Below are 17,929 nucleotides of genomic sequence, written 5' to 3'. Positions count from 1 at the left end.
TTGTTATTATTTTTTTGGATTAATGAATGCTTTAAACGTTCATATATGTTAGAAAAACAAATTTTGACAGAATTTTGTTAAACCAGATTCACATTTCGTTGAATATTAGTCTCAAAGTTTTCAACAAAGATTATGAATAATAAGTTTATATGCAATGTTTATTTTACTAGGGATTACTCTCGATATTCTCCAGAATTTGTCAACATCATAAATGTGTTTAAGCGCTGTATTTCGTCATTTTCAATTGACTATGCATCATTTTGCTTAGAAAAACTTTATTATTGGAACTATGACACTTTTTGTAAATATTATAGAATAACAACCAATGAGGGCAATTCCTCTGAGACAATTTGACAGAGAGTTTGATTGTTTGTCATGAGGTGTAATTTATTATACTTTACAACAATTTTTATTTAGTAGTATTTGCTTGAGTTATGGGATCTTTACAATCCCCAGCATGTTTAAAGTGTCCATAACTTTTGATGATGCAACTTCTAAACCCATATTTTTAACTAGAAATAACATAAAGCATTGCAGATATTGAAAGCTAGACGCTATAATACTTACCAAACGTACCAGGATTATAATTCAATACGCCAAACGCGCGTTTCGTCTTCATAAGACTCATCTGTGACGTGCAGAAATAGTTATAAAGCCAAAATGACCATATAATTGATATTCATGTCAACACCGAAGTGCAGACTACTGAGCTGGTGATACCCTCGTGGACGAAACGTCCACCAGCAGTGGCATCGCCCAAGTGGTGTAAATAGTTTTCAAGGTACCACGATTATAATTTAAAATGCCAGATGCGCGTTTTGTCTACATAAGACTCATCAGTGACGCTCAGATCAAAATAGTTATAAAGCCAAACAAGTACAAAGTAAAAGAGCATTGAGGACCAAAAATTTAAAAAAAAAAATTGCCAAATACGGCTAAGGTAACCTATTCCTGGGATGAGTAAATCCGTATTTTTCTTGAAAAGCATCACTATACCAAATCAAAAGTTTTGTAACAGGAAATTTATAAAAATGACCATATAATTGATATTCATGTCAACACCGAAGTGCTGACTACTGGGCTGGTGATACTCTCGGGGACGAAACGTCCACCAGAAGTGACATCACCCCAGTGGTGTAAATTGTTATCAATGTACCAGGATTATAATTTAAAATGCCAGACGCGCGTTTTGTCTACATAAGACTCATTAGTGACGCTCAGATCAAAATAGTTATAAAGCCAATAAGTATAAAGTTGAAGAGCATTAAGGACCCAAAATTCCCAAAATTGTGCCAAATACGGCTAAGTTAATATATTCCTGGGATAATAAAACCCTTGTTTTTTTTCGAAAAATTCGAAAAATTCTAAATTTTTGTAACAGGAAATTTATAAAAAAAAAGCCCATGTTTATAATTGATATTCATGTCAACACCGAAGTGCAGACTTCTGGGTTGGTGATACCCTCGGGGACCAAACGTCCACCGGCCCAGTGTTGTAAATAGTTATCAAAGGTACCAGGATTATAATTTAATACGCCAGACACGATTTGGTCTTCTCATCAGTGACGCTCAGAAAAAGTACATATGTTTTACAAATTCCATTCAAAGACAAATACATTAAGCATACCAGGCTAAAATTATTGTAAGGCAGACGCTCGATTCGTCCAAAAAATATTCAGAAGTGACACCCGATAAAAAAGTGAATAAGGCTAAGTAAAATACATACTAAGTAGAAGAACATTTCAACATCTGTTTAAACTGTGATTTTTATAAGACAGCTTGCAAATAATTAAATTGTTTTTTGGAATCCAATAACAAAAAACAAAAAAACTGTTAACTCAGTTGGTGATGATAATTGTCAATTTCCCAGTCAATACCTGTTTCTATGCACAACATGTCTCCTGTGCAGAATATATTAACATTAAATTTTATAAAAAAAAATGCATATTCCTAGGTATAATCCTTTTTAATGTTGAAATAATAACTAGTTTTAATTGTTTTTTTTATTCTTCTGTACACTTCTTTTTTTTGTTAGCATAGTTGTCAATCATAAAATAAACTCATCATAGATACCAGGACTAAATTTAGTATATACGCCAGACGCGCGTTTCGTCTACAAAAGACTCATCAGTGACGCTCGAATCCAACAAAGTTAAAAATGCCAAATAAAGTACGAAGTTGAAGAGCATTGATGACCAAATTTTCGAAAAGTTTTGGCAAATACAGCTAAGGTAATCTATGCCTTAGGTAGAAAAGCCTTAGTATTTAAAAAAATCTAAATTTTGTTTACAGGTTGTTTATGCCATTTTGAAAATTCTATACATGTTTATTTATATGAGATGGTTTTTTTTTCTGAATATAACTGATGATTTAAATCAATTTCATTTTATTTGAATTATATTTGATTTTTTTATGTGCAATCAGTCAAAATTATATAATTTGTCAGTATCTCTTTTAGGTGTACAAATTCATGTTTGTCTATAATCTATTAAAAGTCATATGATATCAATGAAGCCTTAGAAAAATTTGTTTACTTGTTTGGTTTTACTTCTTTGTCCTTAAAGATTAATTAGATCTTCGACGTTTGTATGATGTCTTGCCTTGAACATCACTGAATAAACATTTCTCATAGACATTTGCAACTGGTGCATTTAAATTGGCACTGTCAAAGATAAGGCAAAAAACAAACACGAATTTGAGAAGCACTGTAACCAAAAAGTTTGTTCATTACAACATTCTTATATAGAAAAAACCCGATTTCCCAATTATACGATATAAATTTGCATGCACCTCCGGTTTTCAAAAACCTGAGAGTAAATATATAGATGTATTTTTGATTTATGTGCTGTTTGATTGATGTCTCGTGGACAAAGGCCCTAATTCTGTGTTTATCCATCATTTATATCAGGGGCTATAGTTCGGTTATTTTAATCACTGTTTTCTAAACACAGGAAAAAAATATTCGTAAATCTGAGCCAAAAAACAAAAATTAAGTCTGTAAGTATATGCATAACAAAAGAAACTAGAGGCCCTAAAGAGCCTGTGTCGCTCATCTTGGTCTATGCGCATATCATAAACGAAGGACACAGATGGATTCATGAAAAAATTGTGTTTTGGTGATGGTGATGTATTTATATATCTTACCTTATTGAACATTCTTGCTGCTTACAATTATTTCTATCTAATGATTAGGGGGGGGGGGGTTGCCTGATTGGTCTGAAAATTCAGTGGCAGCAACCCAACAACGGATTGTCCGATTCATTTGAAAATTTTAGGACAGATAGATGTTGACCTGATGAATAATTTTAAACTGTCAGATTTGCTCTAAATGCTATGATTTGAGAGATATAAGCGAAATCTACATTTTACCCCTATGTTCTATTTTTAGCCATGGCGGCGATCTTGCTTGGTTGGGCGGATCACCGGACACATTTTTTAAACAAGATACCCCAATAATGATTGTGGCCAAGTATGGTAAAATCGGGCCAGGTGAGACAAAAAGGTAATATAAATTATTTTCTCGACACTGGAAAAAATGTGTCAGTTGTTCAAAACAACTGTTCCCAAACAAAAACAAAAAACCACAGACTGAAACATTTGCATCGTCACGACCAAAGTAATGAAAGTAACAGCTAGTTATGTTATCACAGTTCAACACGTCTATACAGAAACATTAAGTACCATTATGAAACACTGGAAAACTATTTCACAAAACCTTGAATGTACGAACGTGTGAAAATATCTTATCATAAGCGCATTATAGTTTATAAAAGACATCAACATTTATATGAACTATTACCAAAGCATAAACAGGTACAATACTACCAAACAAATTTAAATGCGGTATAGGTTTTGACTTAGGCAAAAATTTTACAATTATCACCGAAAACGACAGAAACAACATTCACGTTCATAGTGCATTCATTAGCTACACTGATAAACCTATAAACCAATTGAACTAATACCATGTTAAGGTCATTCCTGACATCACCATCACGGGAGACTTCTTGTTTACGTCACGAGATAAGTCCTCTCAGTCTCGATCTGTTAACGGAGTTCAATCTATCCTTCAGTTAATTCATTTAATCTTGAGCATCATAGTATGCTTAAGCTGGTCCTCTGATTTTAATTATGAAAATTAGTATAAATAGAATCTATTAAATTATTTTTCAATTAAAAAAATCTTTAGTATTTAGTTTTAGATACATAATAGATTTAGTAATTGTTATCGACTTTAAACTAGCTTCCAATGACTATGAGTCCTCTTAGATCTGTCCTTAAGTCTTTTAAGTTGTTCTGATGTATAAACTCCTTACCACATCCAGTAATGTTTTTTTTACAGAAATGTATCATTGATTGCTTGTTTAATAATGTATAATTGACGAAACTATCTTAATACATCAAATATTACTGCCAATACAATCTTTATAACTGAGGCTGTTTCAACATTCTAATAGTAGAAAAGATTGTAAATAGAACGTAGAAATAAGACTCCCTGCTTTTCATTAACATATGAGACCCTTACTAACACCAATTCAGGGTAACACCTAATGATTACAACTTCTTTTTTCCCGGGATGATCAAAAGATTCTCATATTGTACTGAGGACAATGTGTTGATAAATATAGATGTGTGGACAATTTGGTTTTTATGTGTAACTAAGGTAGATTCATGGTATACCACCGTCTTAGATTGTACAATCACAGTACAAAATTGGTCTAGTTATTTGCCAAAATCTGCAAATTTGGAGACAGATATGAAATGTAATGGTATACTGTTTAGTTTTATAAAGAAAACTTCTTTATTTATTGTATTATTCAAAATATTTAAACAAATATCATTTTTAAAATAATTTTTTCAAATGGAAAGATAACTCTTTTAGTAAAAAACATTTACTAGTAAATTTAGGGATTTTTTTTATTTTTACTTGTAGCAAGAAATCAAGTTCGGTGACATTTTTTTTTTTTTAATTTTCTTAAAAACCAGATGCTCCGCAGGGCGCAGCTTTATACGACCGCAGAGGTTGAACCCTGAACGGTTGGGGCAAGTATGTACACAACATTCAAGCTGAATCCAGCTCTAAATTTGGATTGTGATTAAATAATTGACACAGTATAGGTTTCTGACACAGAATGAATGTGTTCTAATGAACTTGATTTTTTTGTTTTCTCTTAGAACAATTCACTTTACTGTTGAATATTAATCCTCTCAAAAAAATGTTCGGAGAAATTTTCTTTTTATTTAGGAAATTTCAAATGAGAAAATTGAGCCCCCCCCCCCCCCCCCCCCCCCCCACACACCCAATTTTTATTTATATCCCCCTTTCCCAAAACTGATCTCAATTAAATTTCTTATGGAGTTTGCAACAATAACTACTCATTTAAATACATCATAAAATATTAAGATGCAAAAAAACTGCTTGTTATCACTGAATGATAAAGATTGTTTTAATTTATCAGTTGGTAGTAAAAAGTGAATATACATTGTAAATTGTATATAACAAAGATTTAAGTTGACTCTGGACAAAGAAATATAACTCCAATTAAAAAATTTCTAGCCATTGCACAATATTGTGCAATTAGATATTTCTTGCTAACTATTCTGGACAAAGAAAGATAACTCTAATTTGAAAAAAAAATTGCTATTGCACAATATTGTGCAATTAGATATTTCTTGCTATTGCGCAATACTGTGCAATTGAAAAGACTTGCTATTGCACAATACTGTGCAATTGAAGATTTCTTGCTATTGCTCAATACTGTGTAATGGAAAATTTCTTGCTATTGCACAATACTTAATATAATAATTTTGGATCCTGATTTGGACCAACTTGAAAACTGGGCCCATAATAAAAAATCTAAGTACATGTTTGGGTTCAGCATATCAAAGAACCCCAAGTATTCAATTTTTGTTAAAATCAAACTAAGTTTAATTTTGGACCCTTTGGACTTAAATATAGACCAATTTGAAAACAGTACCAAAATTTAAGAATCTACATACAAAGTTAGATTTGGCATATCAAAGAACCTCATTTATTCAATTTTTGATGAAATCAAACAAAGTTTGTTTTGGACCCTGATTTGGACCAACTTGAAAACTGGGCCAATAATAAAAAATCTAAGTACATTTGAAGATTCAGCATATCAAAGAACCCCAAGGATTCAATTTTTGTCAAAATCAAACTAATTTTAATTTTGGATCCTTTGGTCCTTAAAGTAGACCAATTTGAAAACGGGACCAAAAATTAGAATCTACATACACAGTTAGATTCAGCATATCAAAGAACCTCAATTATTCATTTTTTTATGAAATCAAACAAAGTTTAATTTGGACCCTTTGGGCCCCTTTTTCCTAAACTGTTAGGACCAAAACTCCCAAATCAATACCAACCTTCCTTTAATGGTCATAAACCTTGTGTTTAAATTTCATAGGTTTATTTTTACTTATACTAAAGTTAAGGTGTGAAAACCAAGAAAAATGCTTATTTGGGTCCCTTTTTGGCCCCTTATTCCTAAACTGTTAGGACCCAAACTCCCAAAATCAATACCAACCTTCCTTATGTGGTCATAAACCTTATGTTTAAATTTCAAACATTTCTATTCACTTATACTAAAGTTATGGTGCGAAAACCAAGAAAATGCTTATTTGGACCCCTTTTTGGCCCCTTAGTTCTTATTAAACTATAAGAACCAAAACTCCAAAAATCAATCCCAACCTTCCTTTTGTGGTCATAAACCTTGTGTCAAAATTTCATAGATTTCTATTTACTTTTACTAAAGTTAATGTGCGAAAAACAAGAACATGCTTATTTGGGCCCTTTTTCCTAAAATGCATGGATCAAAACTCCCAAAATCAATCCCAACCTTCCTTTTGTGGTCATGAACCTTGTGTTAAAATTTCATAGCTTTCTATTCACTTTTACTTAAGTTAGAGTGCGAAAACTGAAAGTATTCGGACGACGACGACGACGACGCAGACGACGACGCCAACGTGATAGCAATATACGACGAAAATTTTTCAAATTTTGCGGTCGTATAAAAATTATGCACACAAATGTGTTTTTTCGTGAACAATCTAACCAAATTTAGGCAATTTTCAACGACTCATAGCTTGAAAAAAAGCACGGTGACCCATACTTTTTATTATATTTTTGAAATAAAAACCATAATAAAATCTTCATTTTGGCAAATTATAAGAAAATTCTGTCTCAAAAAGTCTATACTAATGATCTACCTTAATCTATTTGATAATATTCCAAACTTTTGTACTTGATTAATATCTATGTTTATACATAGATCATACTGATCTTGCTATATTGAACACATTTTATAAATCTCCATGAATCTTTTCTGAATCGTTGTTTTATCTGGTTCTGGCTAGTTTGTCCTTGTATAATGATTATATATACTGTGTATTTGTCTATATTGCCAGACTTAACTAATCGATCAGATCGGTAATCGAACACTAATCGATCATATTTGATCAGTAATCGATTGATGACTTGAAGTCATCGATCAGTAATCGATCAAACTCTCTCGGGAGTTTGATCGATTAGTGATCGATTAGATTAGTGATCGATTTAAGAATGATTACTGATGGATTAGTGATTGATTAGTGATTGGTTAATTATAATTCAATGATTGGTAATATATTGGAAGTGTTTTGCTATAGTGACAATCATTTAATATGTTTTTTTTTCTCAATAAATTGAGTACAAGTAACATTATGACACTGAATAAAACAATATGAGTCAGACAACGCAACGAACGGACTCACAGACCAGAAAACACTATGCCCCTCTACGACTTCAACTTCATCAAAACCTACCTTGACCAAAATTTTAACCTGAAACTTGACGAACAGACACACAGAACAGAAAACATTATGCCCCTATAATATCGTAGGTGGGCATAAACTATGCACACATTCAAAATCTGAAATTTGAATCAAACTGTGTATTTTTCAATGACAGGCACAAACATTACAGATATCAGCTCATTTGCTCATTATAAGTGATTGATAATTTAAAATGATAATTTAAAAGTATGAATCTGCAAAATACTTTATTTCAAATATTTTTCTATAAACAAGGCTATTTAGAATGTTCTGAATGTCTTCTTTTTTCTTCAAACCGCATGTTCTATTTCCTCAACCTGAAAGAAATAATGTAAAGGATAAAAGCAACAGCAACTTTATGTCAGCCCACCTGAATTACAATTGTATAGATATGATTTAAAATTTAAAGAAAAACAATCTGTTTTGCTTCATTTTAATTCATCAAATCATGAGACAGATATTTTGTATCCTAATATAGTTATAATATGCTATAGTGACAAAGGGTTGTGGACAAAGAGATTTGTGTTGAAGACCTCAATCGGAGATAAGGCATACGAACTGGTATAATTACTTTTGTTCTTTTCCTATGCATATTTTTTTTTAATCTTTTTTATGGAATATAACTCATGTTTTTAATTTACCACATTCAGCCAATTGTCAATTATAATTTATGCAACTACATTGTGGCTCAATTGATTTTTAAAATACTTTATTATGAGGAAAGAAATCCAACAATTTAAGAATGGGATTGATTGATTAACTATTGAAGTTTAATCTTAAATTTTATTGGTGGAAGAAGTCTACCAATCAACCAGAATCCAAATGATATCGATATCACCATAAATATGGCCTTCGACAATGAATAATAACAACACGGTTTAGTCAGATCTTATTAGGTTAGCATGTTTCAAGCACTAAAATTATAAAACGAGACAAATATAAAGTTGAGATTGAGACTACTTAACATTAACTACTTAGACCTTTGGTCACCCTGGTCTATTCAAATTGAGGTTCTTTTCTTAGATAAACCCACCTGATAAGGAATATCTAATTCCTCTAAATCCTTTTTCACCTTTTCAAGGATTAGTCTTCCAACCCAAATCACATATTGACAAGGCTGCTCGAGCCCTCCTCCTCGGCTCCACCTACTTGGCTTGCTTGGTTCATCCTTGTCAACTGTTGGTTTACTAAAATTTAAATATTCATTGTAATACAGCCACGACTCCTTGTAACATTTTCCTATATATATAAGATAAATTATGTTGTTGTTTTGAATCAATAGATTAGTTCAGATTTTTCAGAAGTAAATTGATAGCAAGAGTTATGAGTTTGTTTATCTCAAACTTTGGTGATGCTTCATTTTGAAGAGAAAAAAAGAACTTATAACAGAAGGACATTGAATGGTCTATGAACGTCTGTTACAGCAATAATTTTGACTCATAGTTTTGTTTTAATGATATACGTTTGCATCACATGCACAATTTTTGATACATATACCTTGTCATATTTGCACACTCCAGTACGTATTCAATGCCACATGAATTTCCTTCTCTTAAACTGAGATGGGATTATTCCATTGAAATCATATGTCCCTTAGAAACAAGAATTTTCAACAGAAAGTTAATGAGCAATGGCACTTGAAATGCCTTAATATGGTATAGCAGATTGGGCATATTTCATGACAAAGACAATACTGACACAAGACCAAAGATATTGATTGATATTTCTATATGTTGCTTCTGGCCAATTTCATGATTTCATTGTCTGTGTGTTGTGATGGGGAAAAAGGGGGGTATATTCTGTTCAGGATTCCTCAAGTTATTTGTATGTATATTTGCTTGTGTTATTTCATCACACTTTATCCATAATAATTCATAGTTAAAATCAAAAATGTTTCATGAAAGTTCATGTTCATCATGTTCATAGTTCATGAAAATGAACTGAAGCACTGTACAACAAAACAGTATCATGTACTAAGAATTCTTTGCCAGTAGTAAAACAGGAAAACTGTAACCCTGCAATCAGCTAACTATTATACAGATAAAAGATACACAAATATTGTTTTGCTTTATTTCATTTGTACTTGTACAAACAAAGTCTCCTGTTACCCCTTTTCCATGTAAAGCAAGCGGTAGTATTGATATTTCTTTTTGTGTACCAGTTCATTTTGGGGTCCTCTTCGTGGTTCTCATTTAAAGTATGTTGAATTTTTTGGTAGACATTAGAGACAATAATTTTAATTTAAACAACTTAAGTTGGAAATTTCAGGATAAAAAAAATATATGTACATTGCTGAAAATATAATATTCAGTTATGCTCACTGCTAAAAAAGAGAAAAGCAAGGTTGACTTTGGTCCTGTTTCTACAGCTCATAAAAATAGATTTTATATTTTTCGACATATATTGTATATGTTCATGCTTGACCAAAAACTATTTCTGTGAACTACTAATTGTCAAGTTCTTACTAAAGTTTTTTTTATAGTATGAATGAAATAAATGGAAGCCACTCAAGATCATTTATTGAAGGATTTTGTATAGTCAAATTTTGTTGAAAAATATTGACACACTATAAACACAAGGAGATGTTGTATAAATGCCATTGAGACAACCATTAACCAAATTCTAATTTAATTAATAGTGAATTTAAGCACTTGTCGGCAATTCAAACCTTCTGCCTTCAACAATGAGAAATCTCCATCCCTTATAGTCGGCTTTAAAAGGCCCCAACATAAAAAATGAAAACAATTCAATTGAGAAAACTAACAGCCTAGTAATTAATAAAACAAATAGGACAGACATGAACCAACAACAACCACCGAAATAAAGAATGTGGCAGGCTTGAACATGATTTAAAGAAATCTGTCTTTCCTAAAATAAATTCCTAGCAGGTTGGCTCAGCAAATTAAAACATTAGTATGGATAGAATATATTAGACCACAGATATGTATGCTGTTATATTACTAATTTTAACTTGCTTTCGAAACAAAGAGTTGAATGATATGCGAAAAGATGACTTAAGAATATATAGTCTCACTGTCTTGGGGGAGATTGGCAGGTTTAAATCCTGATACAATAAGTGAAGAAATCAGAAATGAAAACTGTTTTATGCTCATTTAATTACTTGTCCTGAAATATGCATAAAACAAATGCCACTGAACATTAAGCAAATAATGTAAATCCAACATCACTCATAGAATAACTTACCACCATAATTCATATACAGTTCCAGTTTCATTAGAAAATATGTCCACATTATAAAATAATTCTTGAAGTCCTTTTGGTACACGTCCATAGACTGGACCACTTGGTCCTGGAAGCACATGTGCTACAATAAAGGCTTTATTGTCAAGCGGATTGTGTGGCTCAGCACTAACCTCAAGATATTCCATGCACACCTTTTCAGAACTTGCATGTCTGCCTTTAACAACAGAATTTATCAAAACTCTGAATTGTAATTTTTTGTACAGGTCATAGAATTGATCTCTTGACAAATTTAAGGTGGCCATCATGAATCCAATACTAAATTACGAAAAGAATCATGCTGTTCAGACTTATTCCTGTGATTCAAACATAAAACCAAACACCCTGCTGTTTATTAATAGCCAGTAATAGCCATGGAAGAATGTAACAGCAATTAGGTTACTTAACCTCCATGGGAAGAAGTAAAAGTATTAAAGACTGAGATAAGAATCAAATAACCTAGTAACCACTTGGGAGATTTAAGGCAGAGTTTGAACAACACAAATACAACATCAATCTTTTATTAACACATTTTAATATTTAAAAAAAACACATTTTTAGAGAGAAAAAAAAAATTGACGGTTAACTATCTCTATGGAACAGTCACCATATAAATGTAACACATGCATACATGTGTAATTTAGTTTTATCAAATTTGATGCTACATGTTCAATTGATCAAATGTTGTGTTACTGAGATAACAGTTACAGGAAGTTTGTTAATCTTTAATGAAAATATCAAAATGAATATCTGGGGATTTATAGGTGGACAAGCTGGTAACATTCTAGACAATTTTCTTATAATTTAGTTATTGAAAAAAAACTATCTTCCTTTTGATTTTAAAAAATCCAAATGAATTCAACCAAACATGGTTAAGGAACAATAATTTTATCTTTGAGATCTTGCCTTATAATAACTGGAAACAGATAACTTTACCCATAGCAGGATAGACCCACTCAGGGGTGGGGGGTCTTTTCAAAATAAAAAAAGAATTATTTTGTAGCGGAATTACAATTAGAAAATCAGATACCATTAGAACACACAAATACACTGTTAGTTATTATTTAACCCATTGTAGGATAAAAAGTGAATATAATCTATCCCCAAAATTAGAGCCAACAATGGTTGTAATATATTATAGTTCTGATCAAAATTGGAAAAAGAATATTTCATTACCCCCACCCCCATTTTTAAAATAAAAATGAATAATTTTGAAGCCCAAATACAGTTAGAAAATTAAGTCCCATTAAAACATACAAGTTCACTGTTAGTAATTATTTACAAAGATATCAAGATCATCTGGAATGTTCTGTGAAGAATGTTCTTTTCCTGCTGGAAAATTTCTGGCTCGTTGATTGTTGAACCAAGTCCTTATTTGGTGAATTTCCAAATTAAGGACTTCAGCTATCAGTTGCTGTTTCTTTGTTGCTGGTCTGTCATCTTTTCTATATAATTTGACCAACACAGCCATTTGAACTGCAGAAAATTTGATAGCCTTAGATCCCTTCTTTCTTGGCGGAGTAGGTTTGGCACTGTATGCTGAAATAAAGGTTAAAAAGGTTAAGGTTTTTTTTATGATAATAATGATATAATAATTGTAAAATTTTGTGCCTTGCAATATTTTCTACCAATTTTATTATTATTTTTTTTTTTATCAAAACCATGAAATGAAGCTAAGTTACTGTTATACAATGAATTTCATTTAAGAAACCTAAAATATAAGTTACACCAAAGCATAAAATAAAATAAACTTATACAACAAATTGAATTAATTACAAGTTATGGTTATGATGCCATGTGTATGGAAAGCATATTTATCTAATATTCTCTTGTTAATTATTTGCCATTAATACATTTTGGTCTCTTAATTATTAAAGTGTGTTATCTTTAATTTCTGTGAAGGGTTTATCTTATAAAATTTCAGCCTGTTGTCAATAGTTTAAAAAAAACAGTCTAGGTAAAATTTATTTTTATTTAGGGACGACATCAAAAATTCAATCAATGGAGGATAAACAACTGAGTTCACATAGTTTTTTTCATTGAACCTCCCCCCCCCCCCTTTTCAACTTTATCAGGGAAAATTATTAAAATTTGATTTTAATAAACAAAAATTTTAACTCCACCCCCAATTATTTGATTTAAGTTTTTTTTTTTTTTTTTTATCCTATATTGATCTCTTGATGTTGTCACTTCATTAGTAATGTACCGGGTACTTCATTAAATCTACATTTTTAAAAGAAGACCATACTTTGACCTATAATGGTTTACTTTGATAAATTGTGACTTGGATGGAGAGTTGTCTCATTGGCACTCATACCACATGCACCACATCTTCTTATGTCTAATTCATCAGTATAAAAATATAAAGGTCTAATTTGGAATCATAATTTTTGTGCCCCACATATTATTTGTTTTATCAGTCTGTGGGTCCGTCTGTTTGTCTATCCATCCATCTTCAGGTTAAAGTTTTTAGTCGAGGTAGTTTTTCATGAAGTTGAAGACGAATCAACTTTATACTAAGAACACATGTTCCCTATGATATGATCTTTTAAATTTTAATGCCAAATTAAGTAAAAAAAATTGGAAAACAATTTAATTTTAGATTTTCAAAAGAAGGTCTGTTATTTAAGTATTATGTTTATTGTAAATTCCTTGGTGTAAAAAGTATACTTTATGAAATTATAAATATTGTTTTTTATTAATGATGTTTTGAAAATATTTAATGAGACTGCAGATAATTATACCCCATGCAAAAAAAAAAGTGAACCGTGGAATGGTTTTTGATCATGTGCCTCTGTCCATCAGTCCTGTTCTTGTTTTTCTAATCTTACTTAAATTTGATAAAACTAAATAGTGTAAAAAATCAGGGGCGGATCCAGCCTTCTAAAAAAAGGGGGGTCCTTAACCCAGGACCAATAAGGGGGGGTCCAACTTCATGTCCCCATTCAAATACATTGATCGTCCAAAAAAGGGGGGGTCCAACCCCCTGAACCCCACCTTCTGGATCCGCGCCTGAAAGTGCCAACAACAACATGGCTCAGAAGGTAAATTATCTCAAAATCTTCTCTATAAAAATAAAGATGTGTTAACATACCCCTTTGCTGTATCATACTTCTTTGGGTTTCCTTCTGAGCAGCTGATGATGTTAACCAGGTTTGCATTTTGTCATATAACTCCCGGCCTCGAAGACTCAGTTCTTTTGAAGATTTCAGTCTTGAGGCCTTTGCATATAGTTCACTAATGGTGGACTGGCTACACTTTAAAATATTCTTGGCTGCCATCCTCTGTGATATGCCAAATTTCTTTAACTTTTTCCGAAATAATTTTGAAACTGTCTCAATGTCAATAAGATTTGAGTCATCTGACTCTGAATCTGATTCCTTGTTGTGTTCTTCATTGTCATTGGGGGCTCCCTGGTCTCCTTCATCATCCTCCTCCACAGAACCCTGGTCTCCCTCCTCTTCAACAGAATCCCAGTCTCCCTCTTCTTCCACTGAACCCTGGTTTCCCTCCTCCACTTCCACATCTAGTCTTAGATCATTATCACTTTCAGAACAGTCTGTATCTTGATTTTCCTCTTCACTTGACAGTTTCTGTGCTTTCTTCTTTTGTCTTTTAGGTATATGGAGATTAGGCATGTCATCATCTGACGAGTCCCAATCATACACATGGACATCTCTTGACCCACAAGGTTCTTCTGTACTGTTTTCACTGTTCGAAGTTTCACTGTCACTTAGCAAATCAAACTCATTTGAGCATTCAAAAACGTTTAATATCTCCTGCTCAGACATTTTAATTATATTCCCAAATTTTGTGTTTAAAAAAGGTCCAATATATATTTCAGCAACGTAAATTTCCAAAGTACTAGTACCTGCAGTAGTATGTGTACATTACCAGGACATTAACAGGTTGCTTAATACTGACTGATTCCTTTCATGTTATATCCCATAGGGATACAACCACATGAGCACAAGAAACAGGAAATCACACACTACTTAAATTTCCTATTATACAGATTTATGTTACTTTTGCTGTTTAAATAAATTAAAGATAGGGAATGATTTGATTAGTATATTTTTTGGTAAATAAATATTTCAAAATAGAATATTAATGTGATGTCAAACTGAAAGTATTGTATTCAAATATATATTTTATTCTTGTTTTTAAAAAATTATATTTCAAATCTGAATAACTAGGGTACTAGTATATTTTTACATTTATTATCAGAAAAAAAAAAAATTAAGGGTCTTTTGAAACATATAAATTTTGAATCAAAATAAAAAAAATTGAAAGAGACATGCACAAAAAAAACTAGATCAAAGAGGCCCTAGAATATTATAAATTGTTGGCATGCATAAGTGTAAAGTCATGAAACATCTATCTTTTTACTGTTAATACTTTTATTCCGGAAATATATAATTTCAAGATTTAGACAGAAAGTATCCAGATTAATGTTTTAAAAAACAACATATTTATGGTTTTTATATTTTACTTTTATTTTATCTGTCCTTTTTTGGCAGTTTTAAATAATTAAAATAATATATAAAGCTAAAGGATTGTTTTTAATAATTTTGCATATTCCATTGATATATGGTTTTATTGTTGACAGTCAACATGAATTTATTTATATAAATCGTTTCACAAGGTAAAATGATTTTTTCATTTCATTTGAATAAATATCATGTATCTGAGGAGAAAACAAGACACATACCATGAATCTACTAAAAAGAAAAAGAAAAAGAAAAGGAGGGTTGATTTTCATGTCCTGGAAGTAAATAACTTAAAAATTACATATTAAATGTTCTTGTGGTCAGTGGTTGGATTACCATGGTTACACATAAAGTTTCATGTCCAGTCATTAGACTTTGTTATCTTTATCAGCAGGGGGGGTGATAAGAGGTTGTAATATGTTGGAAAGATTAATTAACATCAATAAAGTGTTGCAATCTAATAAATATAACTGTAAATATCTTTTAAACTATCCATTTCTAATTGGATATAATTGGTTAATTAGACTATCTAACTGATCAAGTGTATTTGACCTCAAGCACATGTCAGTAAAAGTTACTAGTTGTATATCGTGGATTATCAATAAGAATTAGGAATAATTTTCATCTCAGGAATGGGAATTTATTATGTTGACCATTTGTTAGATTGAATATAACGCAACATATTAATAAATATAATACTGGATACTATGGTGATACATTTCAACTAGCAAAATGGTGACTATGTGTAAAAGATTTAATTCATTGATATTTATAGCTGTCATTCTTCATGTTGGACTTATCCTGACATCCAAGCATGAAATGCTGAAATCTGCCATACAATCTTCACAATTTAAAAGGGACGTTAAATTTGATAAAAACTCAGTAACTTGCCTAAAGTGTAAAGTTTCAATCTCCACTGAATCTTTAAACCACTTCAGTAATGTTTTGCGTCATTTTAATTCTGAAAGTCATAAATTCAAAACGCAGTGGTGTGTTAAGGATGATTCTGTAAAAAATATCTTGAGTGTTGTTTCACTGAAGCAGAAATCAACTTTATTGACTTTTTTTGGAGGAACAATGAAAGATAAGAAAACACAGTCACAGGTTCCTAACACACCAACTTCAGTTTCAAATACCAAATTGCAGCGTGAGATAGACCGGGAATCTGAAAATACTATGAAAGAATTGCAGCTGAAAGAGAAGCTGCTCAAACAAAATACAGAAATGACCAAATGGAAAGCAAATGAACTTTGTTATGTATTTCAAAATGATTATCAAGAAAATAAGAAAGATGAAGGGAATGATATGCAAAACATGCGATTTTATATGGAAACATTAGCTTCAAATATAGAAAAACACATAACATGCAAAGGAGATTTAATGTTGAATGAAATAGTGACAAAGAAAACAGTCTTATCACAAATTGAGAAATTTAAATATCAACAGATATCATACACTGTAAATGCAATAGAAATTTCTGATGGTATGAAAAACATTAATCTAAAATTTCTTCAGGATTTTATTGGTGACAAATTAGCTATTTTTTCATGTATTCTTGATAAAAAAAGATTTTTCCAGGAGCGTTTTACAACCACTGAATTAATAAAATCACTTGAGGAAAAAGGACCAGATCCAAATTCTCCAGATACAGATGTCTACATAAAATTTTCTGTTTTGCTCCAGAAAGAAAACTGTCTTTCTGATTTCCTTGGAGATATATTACAAAATATGAACAGAAGGAGACCAATTTGGAGTGAATCTACAGTGAACTTGTATAGTCTTCTCTTAAATTATGGTGGACCAGTAGCTGTTGATCTTATGAGGAGAAATCTTGGAGGACCAAGCCTTTCGAGAGTTTATTTACAGGCAAGACAGACCATACCTATTGAAACATCGTTGACTGAAACATCCTTTAGAAATGCAGCCGAATTTTACAAAAAAGTGTGTAAGGATGTTGATATTAAGTCAATTATCTTTACTATTGCTGTTGATGCAACACCAGTTCTGCCATTAATAAGAGCTAAAGGTAACAAACTCTTAGGTTTCGCAACGAACAAGGACATTATTGTTCAATCAGCAGAAGATGTTATACAAGTGTTTAAAGATGATTCCTTACCTAGAGCACAACAAACTTATGTTTTCGTATTAGTGCCTTTACGTTCTGACATTCCATACTGTATATTAGCTGCGCCCCCAGTGGTAAAAGGTGAAAATCAAGGCACAGCTTTAAATTGGTTGATCAAATCCAAGGAATGGGGACAACAATACAATTTCAATATTTATGGTTTAGGAGCAGATGGTGATTCCAAAATAAGGTCATTCTACATACACAGATATCTTAAAAATCATGGTTGTAATGACTTC

The 17,929-nt window shown here is 31.5% G+C and overlaps 3 protein-coding genes across 3 annotated transcripts; all 3 read right to left on the bottom strand.

Annotated features, from left to right (window-relative positions):
• Positions 1 to 8,043: 8,043 nt before the first annotated feature.
• On the bottom strand, positions 8,044 to 11,420 carry LOC134727264 (uncharacterized). The gene is made up of 3 exons (XM_063591643.1): positions 11,040 to 11,420; positions 8,869 to 9,022; positions 8,044 to 8,152 (listed from the first exon to the last, which is right to left on the bottom strand). The coding sequence occupies exons 1-3, from the start codon at positions 11,342 to 11,344 to the stop codon at positions 8,126 to 8,128; spliced, it is 486 nt and encodes a 161-aa protein (XP_063447713.1). The 5' UTR covers positions 11,345 to 11,420; the 3' UTR covers positions 8,044 to 8,125.
• Positions 11,421 to 12,221: 801 nt separating this feature from the next.
• On the bottom strand, positions 12,222 to 14,337 carry LOC134727263 (oocyte-specific homeobox protein 8-like). Its single transcript, XM_063591642.1, has 2 exons — positions 14,170 to 14,337; positions 12,222 to 12,614 (listed from the first exon to the last, which is right to left on the bottom strand). Exons 1-2 carry the CDS (start codon positions 14,234 to 14,236, stop codon positions 12,343 to 12,345), a joined length of 339 nt encoding a protein of 112 aa, XP_063447712.1. The 5' UTR covers positions 14,237 to 14,337; the 3' UTR covers positions 12,222 to 12,342.
• Positions 14,335 to 14,866, bottom strand: LOC134726676 (uncharacterized). Its single transcript, XM_063591089.1, has 2 exons — positions 14,442 to 14,866; positions 14,335 to 14,359 (listed from the first exon to the last, which is right to left on the bottom strand). Exons 1-2 carry the CDS (start codon positions 14,864 to 14,866, stop codon positions 14,335 to 14,337), a joined length of 450 nt encoding a protein of 149 aa, XP_063447159.1.
• Between the last annotated feature and the right edge of the window lie 3,063 nt (positions 14,867 to 17,929).

The sequence above is a fragment of the Mytilus trossulus genome, chromosome 7 (assembly GCF_036588685.1).
Source record: "Mytilus trossulus isolate FHL-02 chromosome 7, PNRI_Mtr1.1.1.hap1, whole genome shotgun sequence".
In the NCBI taxonomy this organism is placed as follows: Eukaryota; Metazoa; Mollusca; class Bivalvia; order Mytilida; family Mytilidae; genus Mytilus; species Mytilus trossulus.
This window is presented reverse-complemented; position numbering and strand designations above follow the sequence as displayed.

Bases quoted from the DNA above. Each gene is read 5' to 3' on its own strand.
- LOC134727264 (XM_063591643.1), bottom strand. From the start codon at position 11,344: ATGATGGCCACCTTAAATTTGTCAAGAGATCAATTCTATGACCTGTAC. The intron at 9,023-11,039 runs GTAAGTTATTCT...TTTAAATTTTAG, and splicing joins ACTGTATATGAATTATGGTG to TAAACCAACAGTTGACAAGG. The intron at 8,153-8,868 runs GTGGGTTTATCT...TATTTCTTTCAG, and splicing joins AATTAGATATTCCTTATCAG to GTTGAGGAAATAGAACATGC.
- LOC134727263 (XM_063591642.1), bottom strand. From the start codon at position 14,236: ATGCAAACCTGGTTAACATCATCAGCTGCTCAGAAGGAAACCCAAAGA. The intron at 12,615-14,169 runs GTATGTTAACAC...CCTTTATTTCAG, and splicing joins AAGTATGATACAGCAAAGGG to CATACAGTGCCAAACCTACT.
- LOC134726676 (XM_063591089.1), bottom strand. From the start codon at position 14,866: ATGTCTGAGCAGGAGATATTAAACGTTTTTGAATGCTCAAATGAGTTT. The intron at 14,360-14,441 runs GTCAGATGACTC...GGCATATCACAG, and splicing joins AACAAGGAATCAGATTCAGA to AGGATGGCAGCCAAGAATAT.